This window comes from Neoarius graeffei, chromosome 16 (assembly GCF_027579695.1).
Source record: "Neoarius graeffei isolate fNeoGra1 chromosome 16, fNeoGra1.pri, whole genome shotgun sequence".
NCBI lineage: Eukaryota > Metazoa > Chordata > Actinopteri > Siluriformes > Ariidae > Neoarius > Neoarius graeffei.
In genome coordinates, this window is record NC_083584.1 from 31,055,180 (window position 1) to 31,076,404 (window position 21,225).

Below are 21,225 nucleotides of genomic sequence, written 5' to 3' on the forward strand. Positions count from 1 at the left end.
TATATTTATAGCTATCGTTATCAGTATTGTGAGGCTGGGCCTTTAGGCACACCAGATCCATTACATTCTTTGGAATGCAATGGATTTGAAGTCAGATTAAATAAAGGAAATAAAAAATAGGGACAAGTAAAGAAATAAATCCAGTATATGTCCATGCTGAAACAGTTATTGGAGAATCAACCATAGTTTCAAATGTATTCACCCAGTTGGTCGGCTTGACTTGTATTTGTGTTTCCTTTTGTTTTACTTTACGTTCTGACCTTTTAATTTTGGCCCGCAGAGCTTTCTTATCTGATTTCAGAGTTCTGCAGTTATCACACTGTAAATTAGAGGAAAGAGGTGGACTTGATGACAATGGGTGTTTTGTAAAGTCTGGAGTGAGAGTTGCAAAAGTACTTGTATGAGAGAGTGGAGTTGTAAAAATCTTTTATACAGTGATTTTAGTAAAAATCAATGACGGTAATTGCGCGCTGATCCCCCACCACCTCTACCTAACGTAGCACAAAATAGAAAGTGTCTACATAGTCCTAATTGGTACTGTTAGAACCAGAAAAGGTTGTAGTTTTATGAGTAGCTTAGTTTTGGAGGTGAGCCCTAACAAATTCCTGGCTACTGTGCGCTCGCTGCACACAATGCATATGGCACAACACGTCACCCACTTCTGCTGGCTCCAGCGCTGAAAGTGAAAGTAAGCGCCTAACACAAGCTTGACACTTGCTGTGCGGCGGTGAGCTCTTTAGGACAGCGCTTCTGACTTTTGTTTCCAGATCGTAGGAACTGCTCTGCGTACCAGGCATCACTCAGATCCTTCTATGTGACTTTACCTCACAAATGTATCCGTTTCAGAATGTATGGAGCAGACGCCAAGCCATTCTGTCAGCTTGAAGTTACCTCTCTTTGTCCATACAAATCAAACCCATTCATTCTGTAAGCGTCCTGCCGACTTTGGGCTATAATGAATCAAACTTCTGCTTTTTTTTTATCAGCTACACTTGAACAGCCTTAAACGACACACCTCTTAGGAGGCATGCTTTGGTTTTAATTTTGTTTTGGAATTAAAAAAAAAAAAAGTTAAAAACATGCTACACTTTGCAAAGCAGACAAAGCCAGAAATGCTGCGAACTTTCAAGCATTTCTCATATGACGCCATTTCCTTTGAATTAACAATAATGTACCAGGAACGCATTCGTGTAATGGCGGACTCAAAGATCCAAACTTTACCAGCTAAATAGAACATGTTCCCGGTCTCATCTCATTATCTGTAGCCGCTTTATCCTGTTCTACAGGGTCGCAGGCAAGCTGGAGCCTATCCCAGCTGACTACGGGCGAAAGGCGGGGTACACCCTGGACAAGTTGCCAGGTCATCACAGGGCTGACACATAGACACAGACAACCATTCACACTCACATTCACACCTACGGTCAATTTAGGTGGTGTTTACATTAGACCGTATCCGTCTCGTTTTCGTCGCGGATGCACTGTCCGTGCACATTAAAACGCCGGGAAACGACTCCACAGGCGGAACAACTTGAATCCGCCAGGGCCCACGTATTCAACCCAGTTCGTATCTGATCCGGTGCTGTGTAAACATTGAGGAACGAGGAAACGCAGTGCTGAGCTCTAGCTGACGTCGTCATTGGACAACGTCACTGTGACATCCACCTTCCTGATTCGCTGGCGTTGGGATCTCTCACACAGCGGCTCAGTCCCGAATCACTGCTCGTGCGCTTCACTCACGCGCTCTGTGAGCTGCGCAGGGCCGGAGTGCGCACCCTCCAGAGGGCACTCGCTGTTCAGGGCGGAGTGATTTGGAGCGCAGGAGGAAGCGCTGAGCCGCACTGAGGTTTATTTACACATTTCAACCTCCTTCAGGCACTTAAACTCAGTGAGAACATGAACATCACAGCCAGGTGTGTTTATCTGCTGGAGAAGGTGTTCGCTTGCCATCCTTCCACTTGCAAGTGGTGAGTGACTTGCGCATGCCCGATATGCACTGGGATCATGTGACGTGCCGTCTAATTAGTCATGTGATCAGCGTATCCGTGTATTGGCGTTGCTGTGTGCACGCGAATCGTGTATTGGCGTTGCTGTGTGCACGCGAATTGTTTTAAAAACGTTAATCTGATGATCCGCTGATACGGTCTAATGTAAACACCACCTTAGAGTCGCCAGTTAACCTAACCTGCATGTCTTTGGACTGTGGGGGGAAACCGGAGCACCCGGAGGAAACCCACACGGACACGGGTAGAACATGCAAACTCCGCACAGAAAGGCCCTTGCCGGCCACGGGGCTCGAACCCGGACCTTCTTGCTGTGAGGCGACAGCGCTAACCACTACACCACCGTGCCGCCCACATGTTCCCGGTCTCATATTAAAATACAATTTAGACACTAAACTATTTAACATGTCTCATTTTATAAGGTATAATTTCCAGGGGTGATGTCATTTTCGTAAGACTAGCACTTTGAGGTGATTTGCCTATTCAGCAACAAAAGCAAAAGGGAGGTCGGGCACTAATGTTGGACAAGAAGGTGTGGTGCACAGTCGGGGTTCCAGGATGAGGTCAGGGCTCTGTGTAAGTCGTTCCAGTTCTTCAACTATGACAAACCATGTCTTCATGGCCCTCGCTTTGCACACAAGGAAATGTTATTATGCTGGAACATGTTTTGGCCTGTTAAATTGGAAATCATAACACTACCACATACAAAGATATTCTAGCTAACTGTGTGCTTCAAACTTTGTGGCAACAGTTTTCAAAAGGCTCACGTGGGTGTGAAAGTCATGTGTCCACATGCATTTGACCATAAAGTTTTGGTTTTTTTGGCCATATCATGATACTTTCATATTTTCTTGACAAGTTAATTTGATTGCTGAAATTAGTTAATGGTAAAAGTATTATTTACATTACACTGAATTTCGAGTATGTGAGAGGTTCTACACACAAAAGTTTCATAAATGTTTAAGAAAAAAAAATGTTAAGTTGTATCTGTTTTATTTATTGATTGACGGTCAAACGTTTATGATTAAATATCCAAAAATGTTACAGATTTTTTTTTAAATTTTTGCCAACTCTTTTTATTGGTTTATCAATATTAGAACTGACAGTACACAGTAAAAAAAAATTGTGCACATCTCATCTCATTATCTGTAGCCGCTTTATCCTGTTCTACAGGGTCGCAGGCAAGCTGGAGGCTATCCCAGCTGACTACGGGTGAAAGGCGGGGTACACCCTGGACAAGTCGCCAGGTCATCACAGGGCTGACACATAGACACAGACAACCATTCACACTCACATTCACACCTACGGTCAATTTAGAGTCACCAGTTAACCTAACCTGCATGTCTTTGGACTGTGGGGGAAACCGGAGCACCCGGAGGAAACCCACGCGGACACGGGGAGAACATGCAAACTCCGCACAGAAAGGCCCTCGCTGGCCATAGGGCTCGAACCCAGGACCTTCTTGCTGTGAGGCGACAGCGCTAACCACTACACCACCGTGCTGCCCAATTGTGCACATATGATCATACAAACAAAACGTTAATACCTGGGCAAAGGCGGCAGTAAAAAAAAAAAAACCATGAACTTCTAAACACTGACTTAGGCCGGCTTTCAAGAAGTACACTCATGTTAAACTTGGATATACATACCGTACACACCGACAAATGTAATACAGACTACAAATTAGATACACATGACAAAACAGCAAACAAACAAAAACTAATAATAAATAAAATTATTTAAAAGGGGCCTTTGTGAATAATATTATGGCCTACATAAAAGAAGGTGTGCTTCCAATGGAGGTAGAAAGGAGGTACAGTGTTATCTACACTAGTGTACAATACTCAAACTATGCAGTAGGGATCGACCGATATGTTTTTTTCAGGACCGATACTGATTATTATGGAATTGGGATGCCGATAACCGATATGTGTAACCGATAAATGTAAACATTATAATTCACATGAAATTAAACATAGCACACACTGACACAGACCTTCATATCCATGAAATGTATGTTTAATTGTAAAATTGAACATGAAATTTTGTGCAGGGAGATGCCAGCAGCATTTGTACAATAAAGTCAAACATTAGTTAGAATAAAATGAGAAATAAAATAATAAGAATATAATTATTCACCAATAAAAAAATAAATCACTCCCTACTATATTACAGCTCACCATTTTCAGTGGAAAATAAATGAAAATACACTCTGGATTCTTTTACACTAAGAACTAAGTAAGACTTAACAACTTCAAGTAGTGTTTAAATAACAAATCAAGTGTAGGGAGCTGCCTGCAGCATTTTTTAAAAAGTAAAATCAAACATAAAGTAGGCTATCACTCCCTATTATGTAACAACAAGTAACCATCTACATTCTAATGCTTTTAATGCCCAAGCCTAATATTCCCAATTTAGGAGGATTATATTGTAGTGAAGGAAGCATTACATGTAGTTTCAGCGAGACTAGTTGGTTGTAGGCTAATTCGAGTGCTTCCTTCTGTAAGCTAAGTTTGCCTGGCTACACAGATGCAAATGGACAATTTTAACGAGTAGTAGATGAAGAATGTAAACATATAATGATGTTGTGCTTTTGCAACTTGTGTGTTTGTGACTTATTGCGGCAAAAGCAGCGTGTCCTTACCTTGAAGTGGGGTCTGCTTCTGCCCGAGTGCCCATACGGCCGCCTTGAAACAGTTCACAGCGTTTAGCTACGCGTGTTGATTGGCTGTATCCCTTGTGCCGCTTCTGCCCAAGTGCCCATACGGCCGCCTTGAAACAGTTCACAGCGTTTAGCTACACGTGTCGATTGGCTATATCTCTTGTGCCAAACAAATCAGATGTTGTGGTGGGCGGGACCGTGTTCTTGAACTCAGAGAGGCGAGTGCAGGAAAGGACGTGCAGTGACGGTCGCGTTAGGAACGAAATGGCTGCAAAAAGGCATGTTATCGGCATATCGGTGGAAATTATGGCCGATACCGATAACCCTAAAAATGCAGAATATCGGCCCGATATATCGGCCAGGCTGACTATCGGTCGACCCCTCTATGCAGATGACAAATATATAGATATACACTACCGTTCAAAAGTTTGGGGTCACTTTGAAATGTCCTTATTTTTGAAAGAAAAGCACTGTTCTTTTCAATGAAGATCACTTTAAACTAATCAGAAATCCACTCTATACATTGCTAATGTGGTAAATGACTATTCTAGCTGCAAATGTCTGGTTTTTGGTGCAATATCTCCATAGGTGTATAGAGGCCCATTTCCAGCAACTCTCACTCCACTGTTCTAATGGTACAATGTGTTTGCTCATTGCCTCAGAAGGCTAATGGATGATTAGAAAACCCTTGTACAATCATGTTAGCACAGCTGAAAACAGTTGAGCTCTTTAGAGAAGCTATAAAACTGACCTTCCTTTGAGCAGATTGAGTTTCTGGAGCATCACATTTGTGGGGTCGATTAAATGCTCAAAATGGCCAGAACAATGTCTTGACTATATTTTCTATTCATTTTACAACTTATGGTGGTAAATAAAAGTGTGACTTTTCATGGAAAACACAAAATTGTCTGGGTGACCCCAAACTTTTGAATGGTAGTGTATGAAGTGGATTATAAAGTAGCAGAGGGGAACTGGATTGATTCCAGAAATTCAAGAAGAGGGTTCCATATCCTGTAAAATTTTGTGGTGGATCCATGCAACGTAGCCCTCATCTTCTCTAGCTGAGAAAAGGACAAAAGGTCTCTGAACCAGTGAAAGACTGTTGGTGGAGCAGAAGATTTCCATCTCAGTAAAATTAATCTCCTAGCTAATAGAGTGGCAAATGCAATGAAGTCAGCCTAATATTTGGGTATCAGTAGGGTGGAGGGTAGCGCACCAAACAAAATGGGATCAAAAGAAATGTTACAGAATTCTTAAATAATGTCTTGGAAACAGTGTTGTAGTCGAGTCACTAAATCTTGAGTCCGAGTCCAGTCTCGAGTCCCCAGCGTTCAAGTCCGAGTCAAGTCAAAGTCATTAAAAAAATTCGAGTCGAGTCCAACACTCCAACCGCACCATTTGACGGTGGCTGTTTTAGTGCCATTAACATTCGTTTGTTCCTGAACGTGACTTATGAACAGGTGAATGTGCGTTCTCTTTGTCAGGGAGTGCGAAGTTTTCTGTCAGAGATGGCTGGGAGACGGATGTAAGTGCAGAAGGTGTATTTATTGATACAAGTGAAGACAGGTAAACAATCCAGAACGGCAGGCAAAATCGTAAAACGGTGAAACGGGCAATAGGTCGAGCGAAGCGCAAACAGGCCATCGTAGACTTGGCAGAATCAAAGACAAGAAAGAGGAAATCAGGGATCAGGAAACCAAACAAAGAAATAAGGCTCAGTAATGTGTCAGCAATGCAGCTCAATACTTTGCAAAGTGAGTGTGTTTTCAGTTTTTATATCGGCGCGCTGTTTGCGCCTTAATCCTGTGCAGGTGCGAGTCGTTTATGGTGCGCGCTTGAGTCCGCTTGGCGTGCACCCTGTCTGAAGCGTGCCCGAAAGTCTATCTGATGCACGTGCCAATGCATCAGATAGACTAACCACCTTCATGAGGTAGTCACCTGGAATGCTTTTCAATTAAAAGGTGTGCCTCGTCAAAAGTTAATTAGTGGACATTTTTGCCATCTTAAAGCATTTGCAATGATCAAACAATAAATAGTATATAATAAAAATACAGTAAATAGCCCCATTTCACAACTGTAGTAATCCATATTATGTCAAAAACCGCTTAGCTAAGTAAAGAGAAATGAGAGTCCATCATTACTTTACTTTAAGATACAAAGTCTCTTTTAATTAATAGAAATTTAAAAAAAAGTGTCCAAACTTTTAACAGGTACTGTATATATTAGGGTGCATCAGTTGCCCCCTAAAAATGAAAAGTTCCTCCGATCATGATGCATTTTTGTTTTTATGTTCCTTTTGGTAAGAAAACACACTGGGTGAAATATTTTGACAAAATTCAAAAGTTTAATGGTGGCACCAGGAGCTCAAAGTTATGGAAAAAGCTGCTATTTTATGACTTTTATGACAAAATTTCGATCACTTTTCATGAAACATTATGGCACCTTATAGAGTATACCAAATATCTTAGATACACGTTTTTAGTACATATTCTAAATATATTATCAAGCACAGTTTGTTTTAGCTGTTCACCGAATCATTGTTCAACTACTTTTAAAAATACAAATGTATTATGAATCACATTAATGCTTCTCAGTCCCTTGCAAATGTTCTTAACATGATCTCTGGGTCACAAGAAATCAATAAATGGAGTCCAACATTGTGATTTAAACCTTACGCGAAAACATAAAATAAGCGTTTTTGGGCAAAAAATGAACCTCATGGTGCCACCATTAGACTTTTGAATATGGTCAAAAAATTTTACAGGATGTCTTTATTGGTGGAAAGGAACACCCAAACAAAAATGCATCAGAAACAATGGCGCTGCCCATAGACCGGCATTATGAGCTGTCAGATTATGCAAAACAATTGTCGTTACAAGATCGAGAATGCTACATAAATAAGTTAACTCTAACAAGTGGACATCGTCTACCGGATCCGTATTTAATTAAAGAGTGGACGGACGATGTTAGTAAGTTCCCTGGTATACAATGGCCAGATATATACTCGTACCTTATTGACAAGACTTCAGTGTACACCCACGAAAAACTTCGTGCCTTCAAGTCTTTAGACGCATATGATTGTTATGTGCGGGCATGTACAACTTGATTAACAATGGGCCATTCATATTCATTTTGTTTTAATCAAATTATGCCAGTGATGTGATGGCAATGTGGCTTTAGCTACAACAGCAAATACCAACACTAAACAGCAATTTGCAGGAGGTAATGGCATGAAAGGAATGATAGTGTAAAGAGTGCAGCTAAGAGAAATCAGAGCTGCGTAAAAAGCGAGAGGCAGAGAGCAGAAATGAAACTGAACGGGGCGGGAGCTAGGTTAGAGCAGTCAACATAAGTTGGCATTTAGAGTGAAGGCACACAATTTTACCTTTCCATCCTTGCTTTAAAATTGTGATTTTTGGCATACACAAATAATGATGGCACAAAACCTGGACTGCTTGAGTCAAGCGAGAGCTCTCCTACAAACAAAATTGCATGCAAAGCTAAGTTAACATGCTAACAATATTCATTACATTGTGTAACTATGACCCAGCTAATCAGACAAACGTTACCAAAGTATTTTGCTACATCAATAAACGAAGACTAGAAAGAATAAAAAAAGAAAGATTTAATAAATAGCCTGATCTTACCTGTGATGAAGTGGGCGCTGCAAACCCGCGCATTTTTGATGGTGCTTTCATCCCAGTCTACACGTTTCATGGCTTGTAGTCATAGACGTCGGCGATTTTTTTGGAATGGGCGAGATCCTGCTGGAATTCTGAACATTTTAACCCCATCACTGCTACGATTCTGACACCCGACAACACAACAACTAGGCATCGCTGAGTCTTTTTTGAGTCCAGGCTGCACGCGCAATTTCCGCTTACGTATGAATGACGTTTACTGCGAAGGGGTCTATAGAAATTTTTGAAGGCATCTTTGCTTTACAGCATTTCTTTGCATGTGCCTAAGACTTTTGCACAGTACTCTCTGACTTGCACAAATGAACTTGGATTATTTACTTATCTATAATTAAGTTAAATCAGGTCTCATTATCTTTTTCATCTTTAAAAAAAAATCTTTTACATAATCGGTCTTTGGCAGGCATCAGACACAGGTGTTCTCATTGCATGATGAGATAACAGCGCTTTATTCATCGCCAGTGGTAAATTCCAGAATGAGCCTCGGTTGCATTGTTTGTGAGTCTAATTTCCTCTTTGTGGTGTTGCTTTTTCCAGATCTGGCAGTGTGGAGGGAGTTTAGAAATTCATCCCTGTTCCCATGTGGGCCACGTCTTCCCTAAAAAGGCTCCCTATTCGCGGAACAAAGCTCTGGCCAACAGCGTGCGGGCAGCAGAGGTCTGGATGGACAACTACAAGGAGCTGTATTACCACCGCAACCCTCACGCTCGCCTGGTACGCTCGCTGTCCTTGCTGTTAACATATATGTATTGTGATTTGACATCCCTTTGTTTCCTCCCAGTTTCCCCAAGCCCATTTATCACATTGGAGTCCTCTAAATGACGGCCCAACAGCAACGTAAACAGACCCTGATTGATTACAAGGTCTCGGAGAAATAAGATACAGATGCTTGGCTTAGCCACACGCACATTCACACAAGCTGTGAACATATTGAGTGACAGTCAGCAGTGAGTTCTCTGCAGTTCTGAGGTGACATTCTCTGAGCTCAGTGTACGATGACAAAGGTGAGAAGTGGCATCTGTCTGGCAGTGTGTATGTCTTTCATTTGCCATTGAGGAGTGTCAGAGTCTATCTGTGCTTAGAGAAAGATGAGCACTCTCCTCTTTCTCCTCACATGGGATGTTGTGCCAGGAAAAATTGATAAAGCCAGTAAATAAGAAAAACAACATCATGATGGACTGTGCTGTTATGTGAAAATAATTGGGGTAGGGCTCATGAAAAGAATACAAAAATGGTTTCTTTTCGTATAACAGCACCACTACTATTTGCCAGCGATTACATTGTTTAGTTCGTTCCTATTTTCACCTATGTTATAGCTGTGAGGTGTGATGGTAGTATGCTCTACGTGCTACAGCTCCAGGGTCTCTGGTTTGATCCTGAACTCTGGTTACAGTCTGGGGAGACTTTTGCATGTTTGCTGCTCCAGGTTCTCTGGTTTCCTCCCACAGTCCAAAAATTAGCAGATAGCTGGATTGGCTATTCTAAATTGCCCCTTGGTGTGTGTATGTGTGCATAGTGCCATATGAAGGTTTGGGGTCCCATCTGGGGTGAATTGTCCCGCTTTACACCGAGTGTTCTTGGCATGGGCTCTGGATCCACGTTACCGTACAACCAGTGTAAGACATATCAGGTGAAAATTCAATCCAAATTGTTCGAAACTGCTCTCATTGCATTCAGAATTGAATGCAGAACAATATACTTTTTATCCCCCGCTGGCCGAAAGGCCCGATGGGGGATTATGTCGTGTCGATTTCCGTCCATCCATCCCGGGAAGGGTGCTCACCTCCTGAAATCAACTCCTCTCACAATTTTTGGAGGAATTTCACGAAACTTGGCAGGATTCTTTGTTATACATCGTTAATACGCATATTATAATTTCGTTAAATTGGGTCACATTTTACCAGAGTTACAGCCCTTGATTAACAAAATTATAATTTGACAATTTCATGAGTGTGTTTTCCTTCTGAAATCAACTCCTCTTACAATTTTTGGAGGAATTTCACGAAACTTGGTAGGATTCTTTGTTATACATCGTTAATACGCATATTATAATTTCGTTAAATTGGGTCACATTTTACCAGAGTTACAGCCCTTGATTAACAAAATTATAATTTGACAATTTCATGAGTGTGTTTTCCTTCTGAAATCAACTCCTCTTACAATTTGTGGAGGAATTTCACCAAACTTGGCAAAATACACTGTTATGTGTCGGTAGTACGCATATTGTTATTTTGTTCAATTCGGTCGCATTTTACCAGAGTTGCGGCCCTTGATTAACAACCTTGTAGTGTCACAATTTCATGAAGATGTGCTCGCCTTCTGACATCAACTCCTCTCACAATTTTTGGACGAGTTTCTCGAAGCTTGGCGAAAGGCCTTGTTATATGACGGTAATACGCATACTGCGATTTAATTTTGTTTGTGAAAATTTTACCAGAGTTTTGACCCTTGATTAAATAACTTGCACTTTGACAATTTCATGAGGGTGTACGTTATTCTGAAATCAGCTCCTCTTACAATTTGTGGAGGAATTTCACCAAACTTGGCAAAAGGCTTTGTTATATGACAGTTATACGCATATTGAAATTTTGTTTAATTTGGGCAGATTTTACTAGAGTTATGCCCTTGATTATTAACAAACTTGTACTTTGGCAATTTCATCAAGGTGTGCTTGCTTTCTGAAATCAACTTCACTCGCAATTTTTGTTGTCCCCTGCTGGCCGAAAGGCCCGAAGGGGGATTATGTCGTGGCGATGTCCGTCCGTCCATCCCGGGAAGGGTGCTCACCTTCTGAAATCAACTCTCCTCACAATATTTGGAGGAATTTCACAAAACTTGGCAGGATTCTTTGCTATATGTCGGTAATACACATATTGCAGTTTCGTTCACTTGAGTCGCATTTTGCCCGAGTTATGGCAGAGTTGCCAGCGGGGGATATCGTGCTTTCAGAGCACTCTTGTTTAATGATAGTATTCACAATAGAAATATTCAAGAGTTAAGCAATGACAGGTTTGGAAACTTAGATGAGCGTCTGCATGCACAATTTTCACAGCACGGCCAGCGAGCGTGCTGTGAAAATTACACCTACCAGTATAAAGCAGTTACTGAAGATGAATGAATGTGTCACATGCAAGATGTCTGTTGCATCAGTCAACATGATGTTTGTGAAGTGGATCCGGTCAGGAAATCAGAATCAAGCCAGAGCATCAGACAAGTCAGGATCAGCTCAAGTACTGATACTTGGTATTGGATTGATGTGCCAGTTTTGAAAATCTGTACTTGCTGACAAATTTCAATCATCTCATTTATCTGGTATACAACCCACCACTATGTTGACTCAAGCCCTGTACATTTTTAGCTCTGATCTCTATTCATTGTGCAGTTATGGCCCAAAAATGTCAGTAGTTTGATACTAAATGATGTGTTGATCCTCACTCACTTTATTCAGTGTAAAAACTGTGCTCCTAGTGAACTGGGGGGGAAAAAAAACAAGACACAGTCACAATTATAAATTATTACACATCTGCTTTTCTGGTACCCGGGCACCCAGCTGGTCGTTTGGCCATTGCACTCTGATGAATCATCTTCTCATCAGTAGGGGAAGTCATCCATCACTACTCAGTGCTGCTAAATAGCTCCAACTGGGTTCTGCTTCCAGCAGCTGTCGCCTGCAAACAGCGTGTGCAGTGCTCCTCTGTGGGCCATAGCTCAGCACTTCACAACGTCTGAGGTGGCAGGAATGTGTACTGAGCATACACATTCTCTCTCACACACACACACACACACACACACACACACACACACACACACGAACTCCTGTGCCTTTAGCTTCATTTTCCGGACAAATAATTCTTACAGGATGAGGCTGACGCCACACCGCAGTTGTTCCTTATATATGAAAGGATATGAGGTGGCAATGTGTTCGTGTTGGTCTGTCTGTGGTTTTGTGTCAGAATATTTGGTGGTTAGAATGTATTCTCCTGGCTGATGATTTTGTTTCTCAATGCCACTGTTGGGTTCAGCTTCTTTGAAGGGTAGGGCTCATACTAAAGGAACTTGTTTTGCTTTCAGCGTACTTGCTATGGGTCTGCATTCACTGTTACAGATTCTGCTCTACTCTTCTCCAGGTGATATCCATAAGAATTATAGAACGATAAAGCTATATTTCAGGATCTTCATAATGCTGAGCCATGTGCTCTGCTGTTCTTTAAAGTGCTGATGACACGTTTTTGACATCTTTGGCGATGTTTTATAACATAAAAAGTAATTCCCGATGATCCATATATTAATTCACGAAGGCGCCTATTTTACAAGTTATGATAAACGCGGCTATTTGGGCAAATTTGACGGAGCTGCAGCACCCAGGAGACGAATGAGGAGGAGGGGCTATATGACGTCATCTAAAGAATCTTCCTCCTCACTTACCAGTTTGTTGTTGATGCGACAGGTGTTCAGTTTATCATTATTAGTATTATTATTATACATTATTATACATTTTATATATATATATATATATATATATATATATATATTAGTTATTATGCCTTCGCATTGTGTTGCCGGCTTTTGCTCCAGAACCCACAAGGATGGGGTAAGTTTATTCAAGTTTCCCAGAGATCCCAAGCTGCATGCGAAGTGGGTGAAGGAAGTCAGGCGCACTCGTGACAAGTGGGAGCTCTCACCAACATCCGTCCTGTGCTCTGAACACTTCGATTTGGATTGTTTTGACATCCTTCCCAGCTTAAAAGAATCTCTTGGGTGTTCAGTTCAGCACAAACGTGTGCTGCTACCATCAGCAGTGCCTACAGTATTCCGGAGGGGGTCTACTAGTAGCTATGCCGGATCCAGCAGTCGCCTGGGACAAGGCGACTCCTCCAAAGACAGTCCTCCTGTCAGAACATGTGTTGAGAAACGACATAAGATAAAGGTACGTAGAGCTATAGAGTGCTCCGACATGATGCTAAAAATAATAACACTGCGGTCTGCGCGGCCATCTTGGAAGTGACTCGCTCCAGAGCGCTCATAGAGTACACATCATAGAGTACACTCATCTCATCTCATTATCTCTAGCCGCTTTATCCTTCTACAGGGTCGCAGGCAAGCTGGAGCCTATCCCAGCTGACTACGGGCGAAAGGCGGGGTACACCCTGGGCAAGTCACCAGGTCATCACAGGGCTGACACATAGACACAGACAACCATTCACGCTCACATTCACACCTACGCTCAATTTAGAGTCACCAGTTAACCTAACCTGCATGTCTTTGGACTGTGGGGGAAACCGGAGCACCCGGAGGAAACCCACGCGGACACGGGGAGAACATGCAAACTCCGCACAGAAAGGCCCTCGCCGGCCCCGGGGCTCGAACCCGGACCTTCTTGCTGTGAGGCGACAGCGCTAACCACTACACCACCGTGCCGCCCCATAGAGTACACATTCATGATAATCATAAATGTAATCATAAAGTCGGCGTGATATCAGTCATGTATTTGTTTGTGAAAGCTTGCGGCTTTCATGTAACTGCCGCCTAGCAACAAGGGGCAAAGGGTAAAGAGGGTAGGCTATCATAGATTCTATTCGGAAGAGATCAATACATGATTGCTTAAAAGTTAGGTATTTTAACAATTTGCATCTGTTTTGTGATTATCGTGACACTTGTGTGTTATATAGAACTGTATGTGTTATCAGCACATCGAGGATCTTCCACCGGAGGCTTTAGCAAGTACTCGTAGCAACACTACACTTTACCCTTTGCCATGTGTTGTTAGGGAACGGTAGCAAGTACCCCGATGACCGACTTCAAGAATATGTAGAAAAAAATTTAGAAATTATACTTTCCAAAAGTCATTTGATCTTAGTGTATTGCATTTCCATTTATATTGTAGGTTCTTGCTGATGTTTTTGCGGAGTATGACGCAGCTGCTGAATCAGAAGCTGCAGAGTTTGTATGTACTAGTTGTGAACATTCACATTATTATCAATCTCATTTATTTAAAATCAGATAAAATCATGCCATCATGATCACTGCTTAAAGTACCAGTATTTGGTTGTTCTTTTGTTCAGAGCTAGCACTAGAGAGTTCACCGGCGTTTTCATGCGCCATTTCCATTGAGTAGAACAGCCAGTGAACCGCAGCGTGTTCTTCCGCTGACGTCACAGCATGGCCGCGAGCCACGGACCCAGTTTTCTTGCGCTGTGCAATTAAAAGTTGGATATTCGCGTAACAACAGCTTCTTTTCACGTAATTATAACAGAAATCTAACATGTTTGCCATGTTGTATAGTTTATTTAAGAAATTGCATAGAGTCATGTTCGTGTCATCAGACCTTTAAAGCAGTCATACCGTATATTGAGCGAGTATACTGGAATTGTAAGAGTGACGTTGTACTTACCTCTTAAATCTGTTTTAAAGGTTAAACCTCACTTCATGTACTTTTGTCCAATCCCTGTGTACTCTGGAAGTCTGATCACAGTTCAGCTGGATTTATTTTACCAAGAAAAGCACTTTTGATATCTCAGTTTTGTAAGCTATCTGTTCTTTATTATTATTATTATTATTATTATTATTATTATTATTATTATACCCCCGCTCTGAAGGAGGTGAGGTATACAGGTTTAGCTCTGTCCGTCCGTCCGTCCGTCTGTCTGTCCGTATTTCCATATTTCGGTCTGTCCGAAACACACTATTTCTCAGCAACCACAAATCATAGCCACTTGGTACCAAACTTCAGCTCTGTACCATGTATACCGTTTTCAGGTCTGTCCCACATCGACTTCCTGTTTACCGACTGAATGTATTTATGAAACATATAGTGTGGATTTACAAACTTTTCGTCACACTTTTCTCAGCAACTACAAATCACAACTGCTTGATATTTGGTACTGAGCTTCAGCTTGGGGTTCTGTACCGTGTATACCGTTTTCAGGTCTGTCACACATCGACTTCCTGTTTACCGACTGAATGTATTTACGAAACATATAGGGTGGATTTTGACGCTATTTCAAAAAGCAAAATGCTATTTTAAAATGGCAGTTTACCAGGATGCTATTTGAAATCCCTGGGGAGAGACACTGCTCTTTACTTACTTGTTTCAGGGTTAATTTTTTGTTGAAGTCAACATTCATAATAAGTGTCCTATTCCTTTGATTGCTTGCTTTCTGATATAAGTGAGAGCGGGGGGGGGATACGTAAGTGAGCAGTAGCTCACAGTTGATCTTGTTTTTTTAATAAAATGCCTGAAATATTTCCACATCCATTTATTACAGGGACTGTGCTTTTGGTAGGCTTAAGCTGATCTTCATAACAGATGCAAGATCTCTTCAGACCTTTTTTTTTTTTTCATGATTGCTTTCCTTCTTTAAAAAAACTGATCTGGATTTCTATATAAAAAAAACAAGAGTCATCAGGAGATGACACATCCCTTCCCGGCCCCCACATGAAACCCCACTCCAAATTTTCCAAAGTTGAATTGGTTGCCATGGAAATACAGAAAAAGTAAAAAGCACAGAAATCCCAAAATGTCAAAAGGCACAACTCCCCTAGTGACTTAACATAACTGTGAGGTTTCGTGAAAAAATTCCTAATAGTTTTTGAGTTATGCTCCGGAAACTAAAATGTTTACAGACAGACGGACGGAGCGATAGCTGTATCCCCTTGCCGGGGGGATAATAATTCTGAAATGATGACCTGATCTTTATCGTTCATTATGAAACAGCAGCTTGAGTGTAACATATGGAGACTGTTATTAAGGAGACATGTTTGATGCTGGGGCGGCACGGTGGTGTAGTGGTTTGGTTAGCGCTGTCACCTCACAGCAAGAAGGTCTGGGTTCGAGCCCCGGGGCCGGCGAGGGCCTTTCTGTGTGGAGTTTGCATGTTCTCCCGTGTCCGCGTGGGTTTCCTCCGGGTGCTCCGGTTTCCCCCACAGTCCAAAGACATGCAGGTTAGGTTAACTGGTGACTCTAAATTGAGCGTAGGTGTGAATGTGAGTGTGAATGGTTGTCTGTGTCTATGTGTCAGCCCTGCGATGACCTGGCGACTTGTCCAGGGTGTACCCCGCCTTTCGCCCGTAGTCAGCTGGGATAGGCTCCAGCTTGCCTGCGACCCTGTAGAACAGGATAAAGCGGCTAGAGATAATGAGATGAGATGAGATGTTTGATGCTATTGTACCTGATATCTCACACCACAGTATTTTAGTACACTTAAACACAGGAGTAGCTCTGTTTATGGTATTTATCTGTCCATCTGTGTGACTGGCATTGAACCACAGTATGACTCTACTGTCCTGGTTTATGCTTGACGGAACTGGGAAATAAGCGTCATTGTTCACATAATCACCTGCATACCTTATCCTGCCGTATTTGTCTCTGTGCAGCAGCATACAGATGTTAAAAACACACACACACACACACACACACACACACACACACACACACACACACACACACACACACACACACAATCCTCTCTTTAACCTTTCTGCCATTGTTGTGATTGTCATGAACTGCGTTTCAAAGGTGAGTCTCAAAACTATACAATTCAGGATGCTGGTATCCAGGACAGACATTTTTGAGGCGTTTCAATTTCTAAAATGCTAATCGTAGTAGAGAAATTGGTTTATTGTTAATGCTGGGAAACTATTCAGTGTGTCTTGAACATTGTCGCGTCACACGATACTTCCATCACTGTTTGCTTGAGTTGTGGCACACGCACATGTTCTCTCTCTCCCCCCTCCCTATTCCTTTGGATGTGCACCGCCGATGCAGCGTATAAATGCAGGATACATAATGTCTCATCTCATTATCTCTAGCCGCTTTATCCTTCTACAGGGTCACAGGCAAGCTGGAGCCTATCCCAGCTGACTACGGGCGAAAGGCGGGGTACACCCTGGACAAGTCGCCAGGTCATCACAGGGCTGATACATAGGCACAGACAACCATTCACACTCACATTCACACCTACGCTCAATTTAGAGTCACCAGTTAACCTAACCTGCATGTCTTTGGACTGTGGGGGAAACCGGAGCACCCGGAGGAAACCCACGCGGACACGGGGAGAACATGCAAACTCCACACAGAAAGGCCCTCGCCGGCCACGGGGCTCGAACCCAGGACCTTCTTGCTGTGAGGCGACAGCGCTAACTACTACACCACCGTGCCGCCCCATACATAATGTATGAATTACATTTTTAAGTTACTTGTCTATCTGGCTTTTCTATCCTGAAACACTTCCTCAGTCTCTCTTCTTTCCTGCCAAAGGCAGTGTTTTTCCACACTTTTCACATGCCCTTTTAAAAGTTATTGCTTCATATTTACTCTAGAGTCTGTTTGATTGTTTACCAGTGAGCCGACATGATGTTTTCTTGTTCGGTTCCTAAACTACATGCAGTACAAACAGCTTTGTTTGAACTATAAAGCCCTACACAGCCTTGTTTCTTGCCATCATTATTCTTTGTCTTAGGCGTCTTTTGTTTTTATATATAAAATCACAGACATGTATCACAGAACTGCCACCATATTTTACAGTTGGGATCAGGTTCTTTTCATTACAGCCATCCTTCTTTTTACACCAAACCCACCTTGAGTGTTTATTGCCAAAAGGCTCCATTTTTGTTAGATCAGACCAGAGAACATGGTTCCAGTCAAAGTTGTAGTGGTGTTTCACAAACTTCAGGCGCTTACGTTTATGGTTAACTGACAGAAAAGTTTTTTATTTATTTATTTTTTAAATCTGATGTACCTTGCAAATAATCTGTTGGCATAGAGGAGGTGGCATCTGATGGTGGTTTTGGAGATTTGGAAACTGTGTGCGCATATATATGTGTATGCGTGTGTGTGTGTGTGTGTGTGTGTGTGTGTGTGTGTATACGGTATATGCATGCATGCAAAAGTTTGGGCACCCTTGCTGAAAATGTCTGTTACTGTGAATAGTTAAGTGAGCAGAAGATGAACTGATCACCAAAAGGCGTAAGAGTAAAGATGACACATTTCTTTAATATTTTCCGCAAGATTACATTTTTATTTCCGTCATTTACAGGCATAAAATACCAAAAAATAAAAAGGACCCGAAGCAAAAGTTTGGGCACCTGACATGGTCAGTACTTAGTAACACCCCTTTTGGAAAGTATCACAGCTTGTAAACACTTTTTGTAGCCAGCTAATAATCTTTCAGTTCTTACCTGGCGGATTTTCGCACATTCGTCCTTGCAAAAGGCTTCCAGTTCTACAAGTTTCTTGGGCTGTCTTGCATGCACTGCTCTTTTGAGATCTGTCCACAGATTTTCAATGATGTTTAGGTCAGGGGACTGTGAGGGCCAGGGCAAAACCTTCAGCTTGTGCCTCTTGAGGTATTCCATTGTAGATTTTGAGGTGTGTTTTGGATCATCGTCTTATTGTAGGACCCGTCCTCTTTTTAACTTCAACTTTTTTACAGATGATGTGATGTTTGCGTCCAGAGTTTGCTGGTATTTATTCGAATCCATGCTTCCCTTGACTAATGAAATGTGCCCTGTGCCACTGGCTGCAACACAACCCCAAAGCATGATCGATCCACACCCATGCTTCAAGTTGGAGAGGTGTTCTTTTCCTGGAATTTGGCATCCTTTTTTCTCCAAACATACCTTTGCACATTGTGGCCAAAAAGTTCCATTTTGATTTCATCAGTCCACAGGACTTGTTTCCAAAATGCATCAGGCTTGCTTAGATGTTCATTTGCAAACTTCAGACGCTGAATTTTGTGGCTAGGACGCAGGAAAGGTTTTCTTCTGATGACTCTCCCATGAAGGTCATATACAGTATGTTCAGGTGTTGCTGCATAGTAGAACAGTGCACCACCACTCCAGGGTCTGCTAAATCTTTCTGAAGGTCTCTTGCAGTCAAACAGGGTTTTTTATTTGCCTTTCTAGCAATCCAACGAGCAGTTCTTTCAGAAAGTTTTCTTCATCTTCCAGACCTCACCTTGATCTCCACTGTTTCTTTTAACTGCCATTTCTTAATAACATTATGATCTGAGAAAACAGCGACCTGAAAACACTTTGCTGTGTTCTTGTAGCCTTCTCCTGCTTTGTGAGCATCAATTATTTTATTATTCAGAATGCGAGGGAGTTGCTTAGAGGAGCCCATGGCTGTTGATTTTAGGGACAAGTTTGAGGAGTCAGAGAATTTATACAGCTTTGAAATCTGCATCATCTGACCTTTCCTAACGAAGAATTTGAACAAGCCACAGCTCAATAAGCTAATTAAGGTCTGGAACCTTGGAAAAGTTACCTGAGAACTCAAATGTATTGGGGTGCCCAAACTTTCGCATGATGTTCCTTTTCTTTTTTCACTCTCCAATTGTACAAAACAAAAATAATATACACATCTTGCAGAAAACGCTGAAAAGAAATGTCTCGTCTTTACCTTTATGCCTTTTGGTGATCAGTAAATCTTCTGCTCACTTAACTATTCACAGTAACACACATTTTCAGTAAGGGTGCCCAAACTTTTGCATGCCACTGTACACACACACACGCGCGCGTGCACACACACACTATATGGGTCTGTCTCAGAAACTGGGTACTGTGGGGGTTCCCCACTAAATATACTCAGTCAATAAACTATACGGTTTTGAATGGTGTTGATTTTAATTTGAAATAAAATGATGAAAGAAATAATATAGATAAAACTAAATCTCTGATGTGAATACTCCATTCAAAATTTGGCAAAAATTCTGCAAATTTGTGGAAAAATGGCGGCTTAAGGATTGGTGCGCTCACAGAATAATCATAACCGTAATAAAACATCATGCAAAATATCTGATCACCGGTGTAACTCCGTTTTCCGCAGACCCAAAACCAATACGATCGTGTGTTTTGATCTAAACGGAAAGCCTCAGGGTCAAGGTCACTACCTCACCAAAAGTAATAACTTAAAATCACTACGCCATATAAACATTAAGTTATAAATCTGTTTTTTTGTTTTTTAAAACGAAAGCTGAAAGGTAGATGTAGGATATGTTTCTTACAGAATATGTTACGATGGTAGCTGGTCTTGTATGAATTTCTGAGCTATAAAATGAGCTGTGGTCTATTTTTTACCGTAGCGTGTTATTTGTGTGCGGGGAAGGACACACATTAACAATTTGCATGTGTAGAATGGAATTTTCCACTCCAACAGCTAGAAGTTGATCGTGCTTCCATTTGCGGTCTCTCTGTTACGCGGGTGATCTGTTCGGACGTTATCACTGAAAAGGTGAGCTTTGACAGTTTTATTTTGTTTTAGTCTTGCAGTATAAGGCAATAGAATGTTTCTTTTTCATCTTACTTTCATATTTCGTAGTGTTTGCGTATTTTTGGCCAATATTTTGCAACCATGGTCAATTTAGATCGAACTTTTGATAGAATCTACGGCTAGTCATTTTGCCCCGCCCCCACCTCACGCTCCGTCCAGTGCGGTAGTGATGTCCCGTTGCTCGCGCGCCGCAGCAGAGACCCGCGCAACCTTCAGCCGGTACAGTCGCTGTTCTTTTACCACCGCCGTTATTCTCATCTTTCCGGTGTGTTCTTGATTTTTCCATTGTGTCCTATTTCGCCATATCAAATACCCAAAATGTATCATATTATTCATATTTAAGTGAATAATCAATTCAGCTATATCATAACTTGGCATTTTTAACCCAAGCAATCAAAAAGAGGAAATTTATTCAATATTTTCACTCATCTGTGAAGGAGGGGCTTTAATTCTTCATGATGTAGTTATTTTATATGTAAATCAATTTTGCAAAATCATTTGAATTGTAATTCCACAGTGGAGGCCAGATAAAGCAAGATACCATCTTTATTCTTATTAAACATGACAAAAGAAACACTGAGTGTTATGTAAATGCAA

The 21,225-nt window shown here is 41.7% G+C and overlaps 1 protein-coding gene across 2 annotated transcripts in view; it reads left to right on the forward strand.

The window, feature by feature from the left end:
- Positions 1-21,225, forward strand: part of galnt12 (UDP-N-acetyl-alpha-D-galactosamine:polypeptide N-acetylgalactosaminyltransferase 12) — a 61,996-nt gene that overhangs the window by 21,524 nt on the left and 19,247 nt on the right. For both annotated transcript variants that reach the window (XR_009656796.1, XM_060942774.1), the window contains exon 6: positions 8,898-9,074. Coding sequence is in view for 1 of the 2 variants with exons in the window: in XM_060942774.1 (XP_060798757.1) it covers positions 8,898-9,074 (177 nt within the window). In the remaining variant the exon portion in view is untranslated. The remainder of the gene's footprint in view (positions 1-8,897; positions 9,075-21,225) is intronic.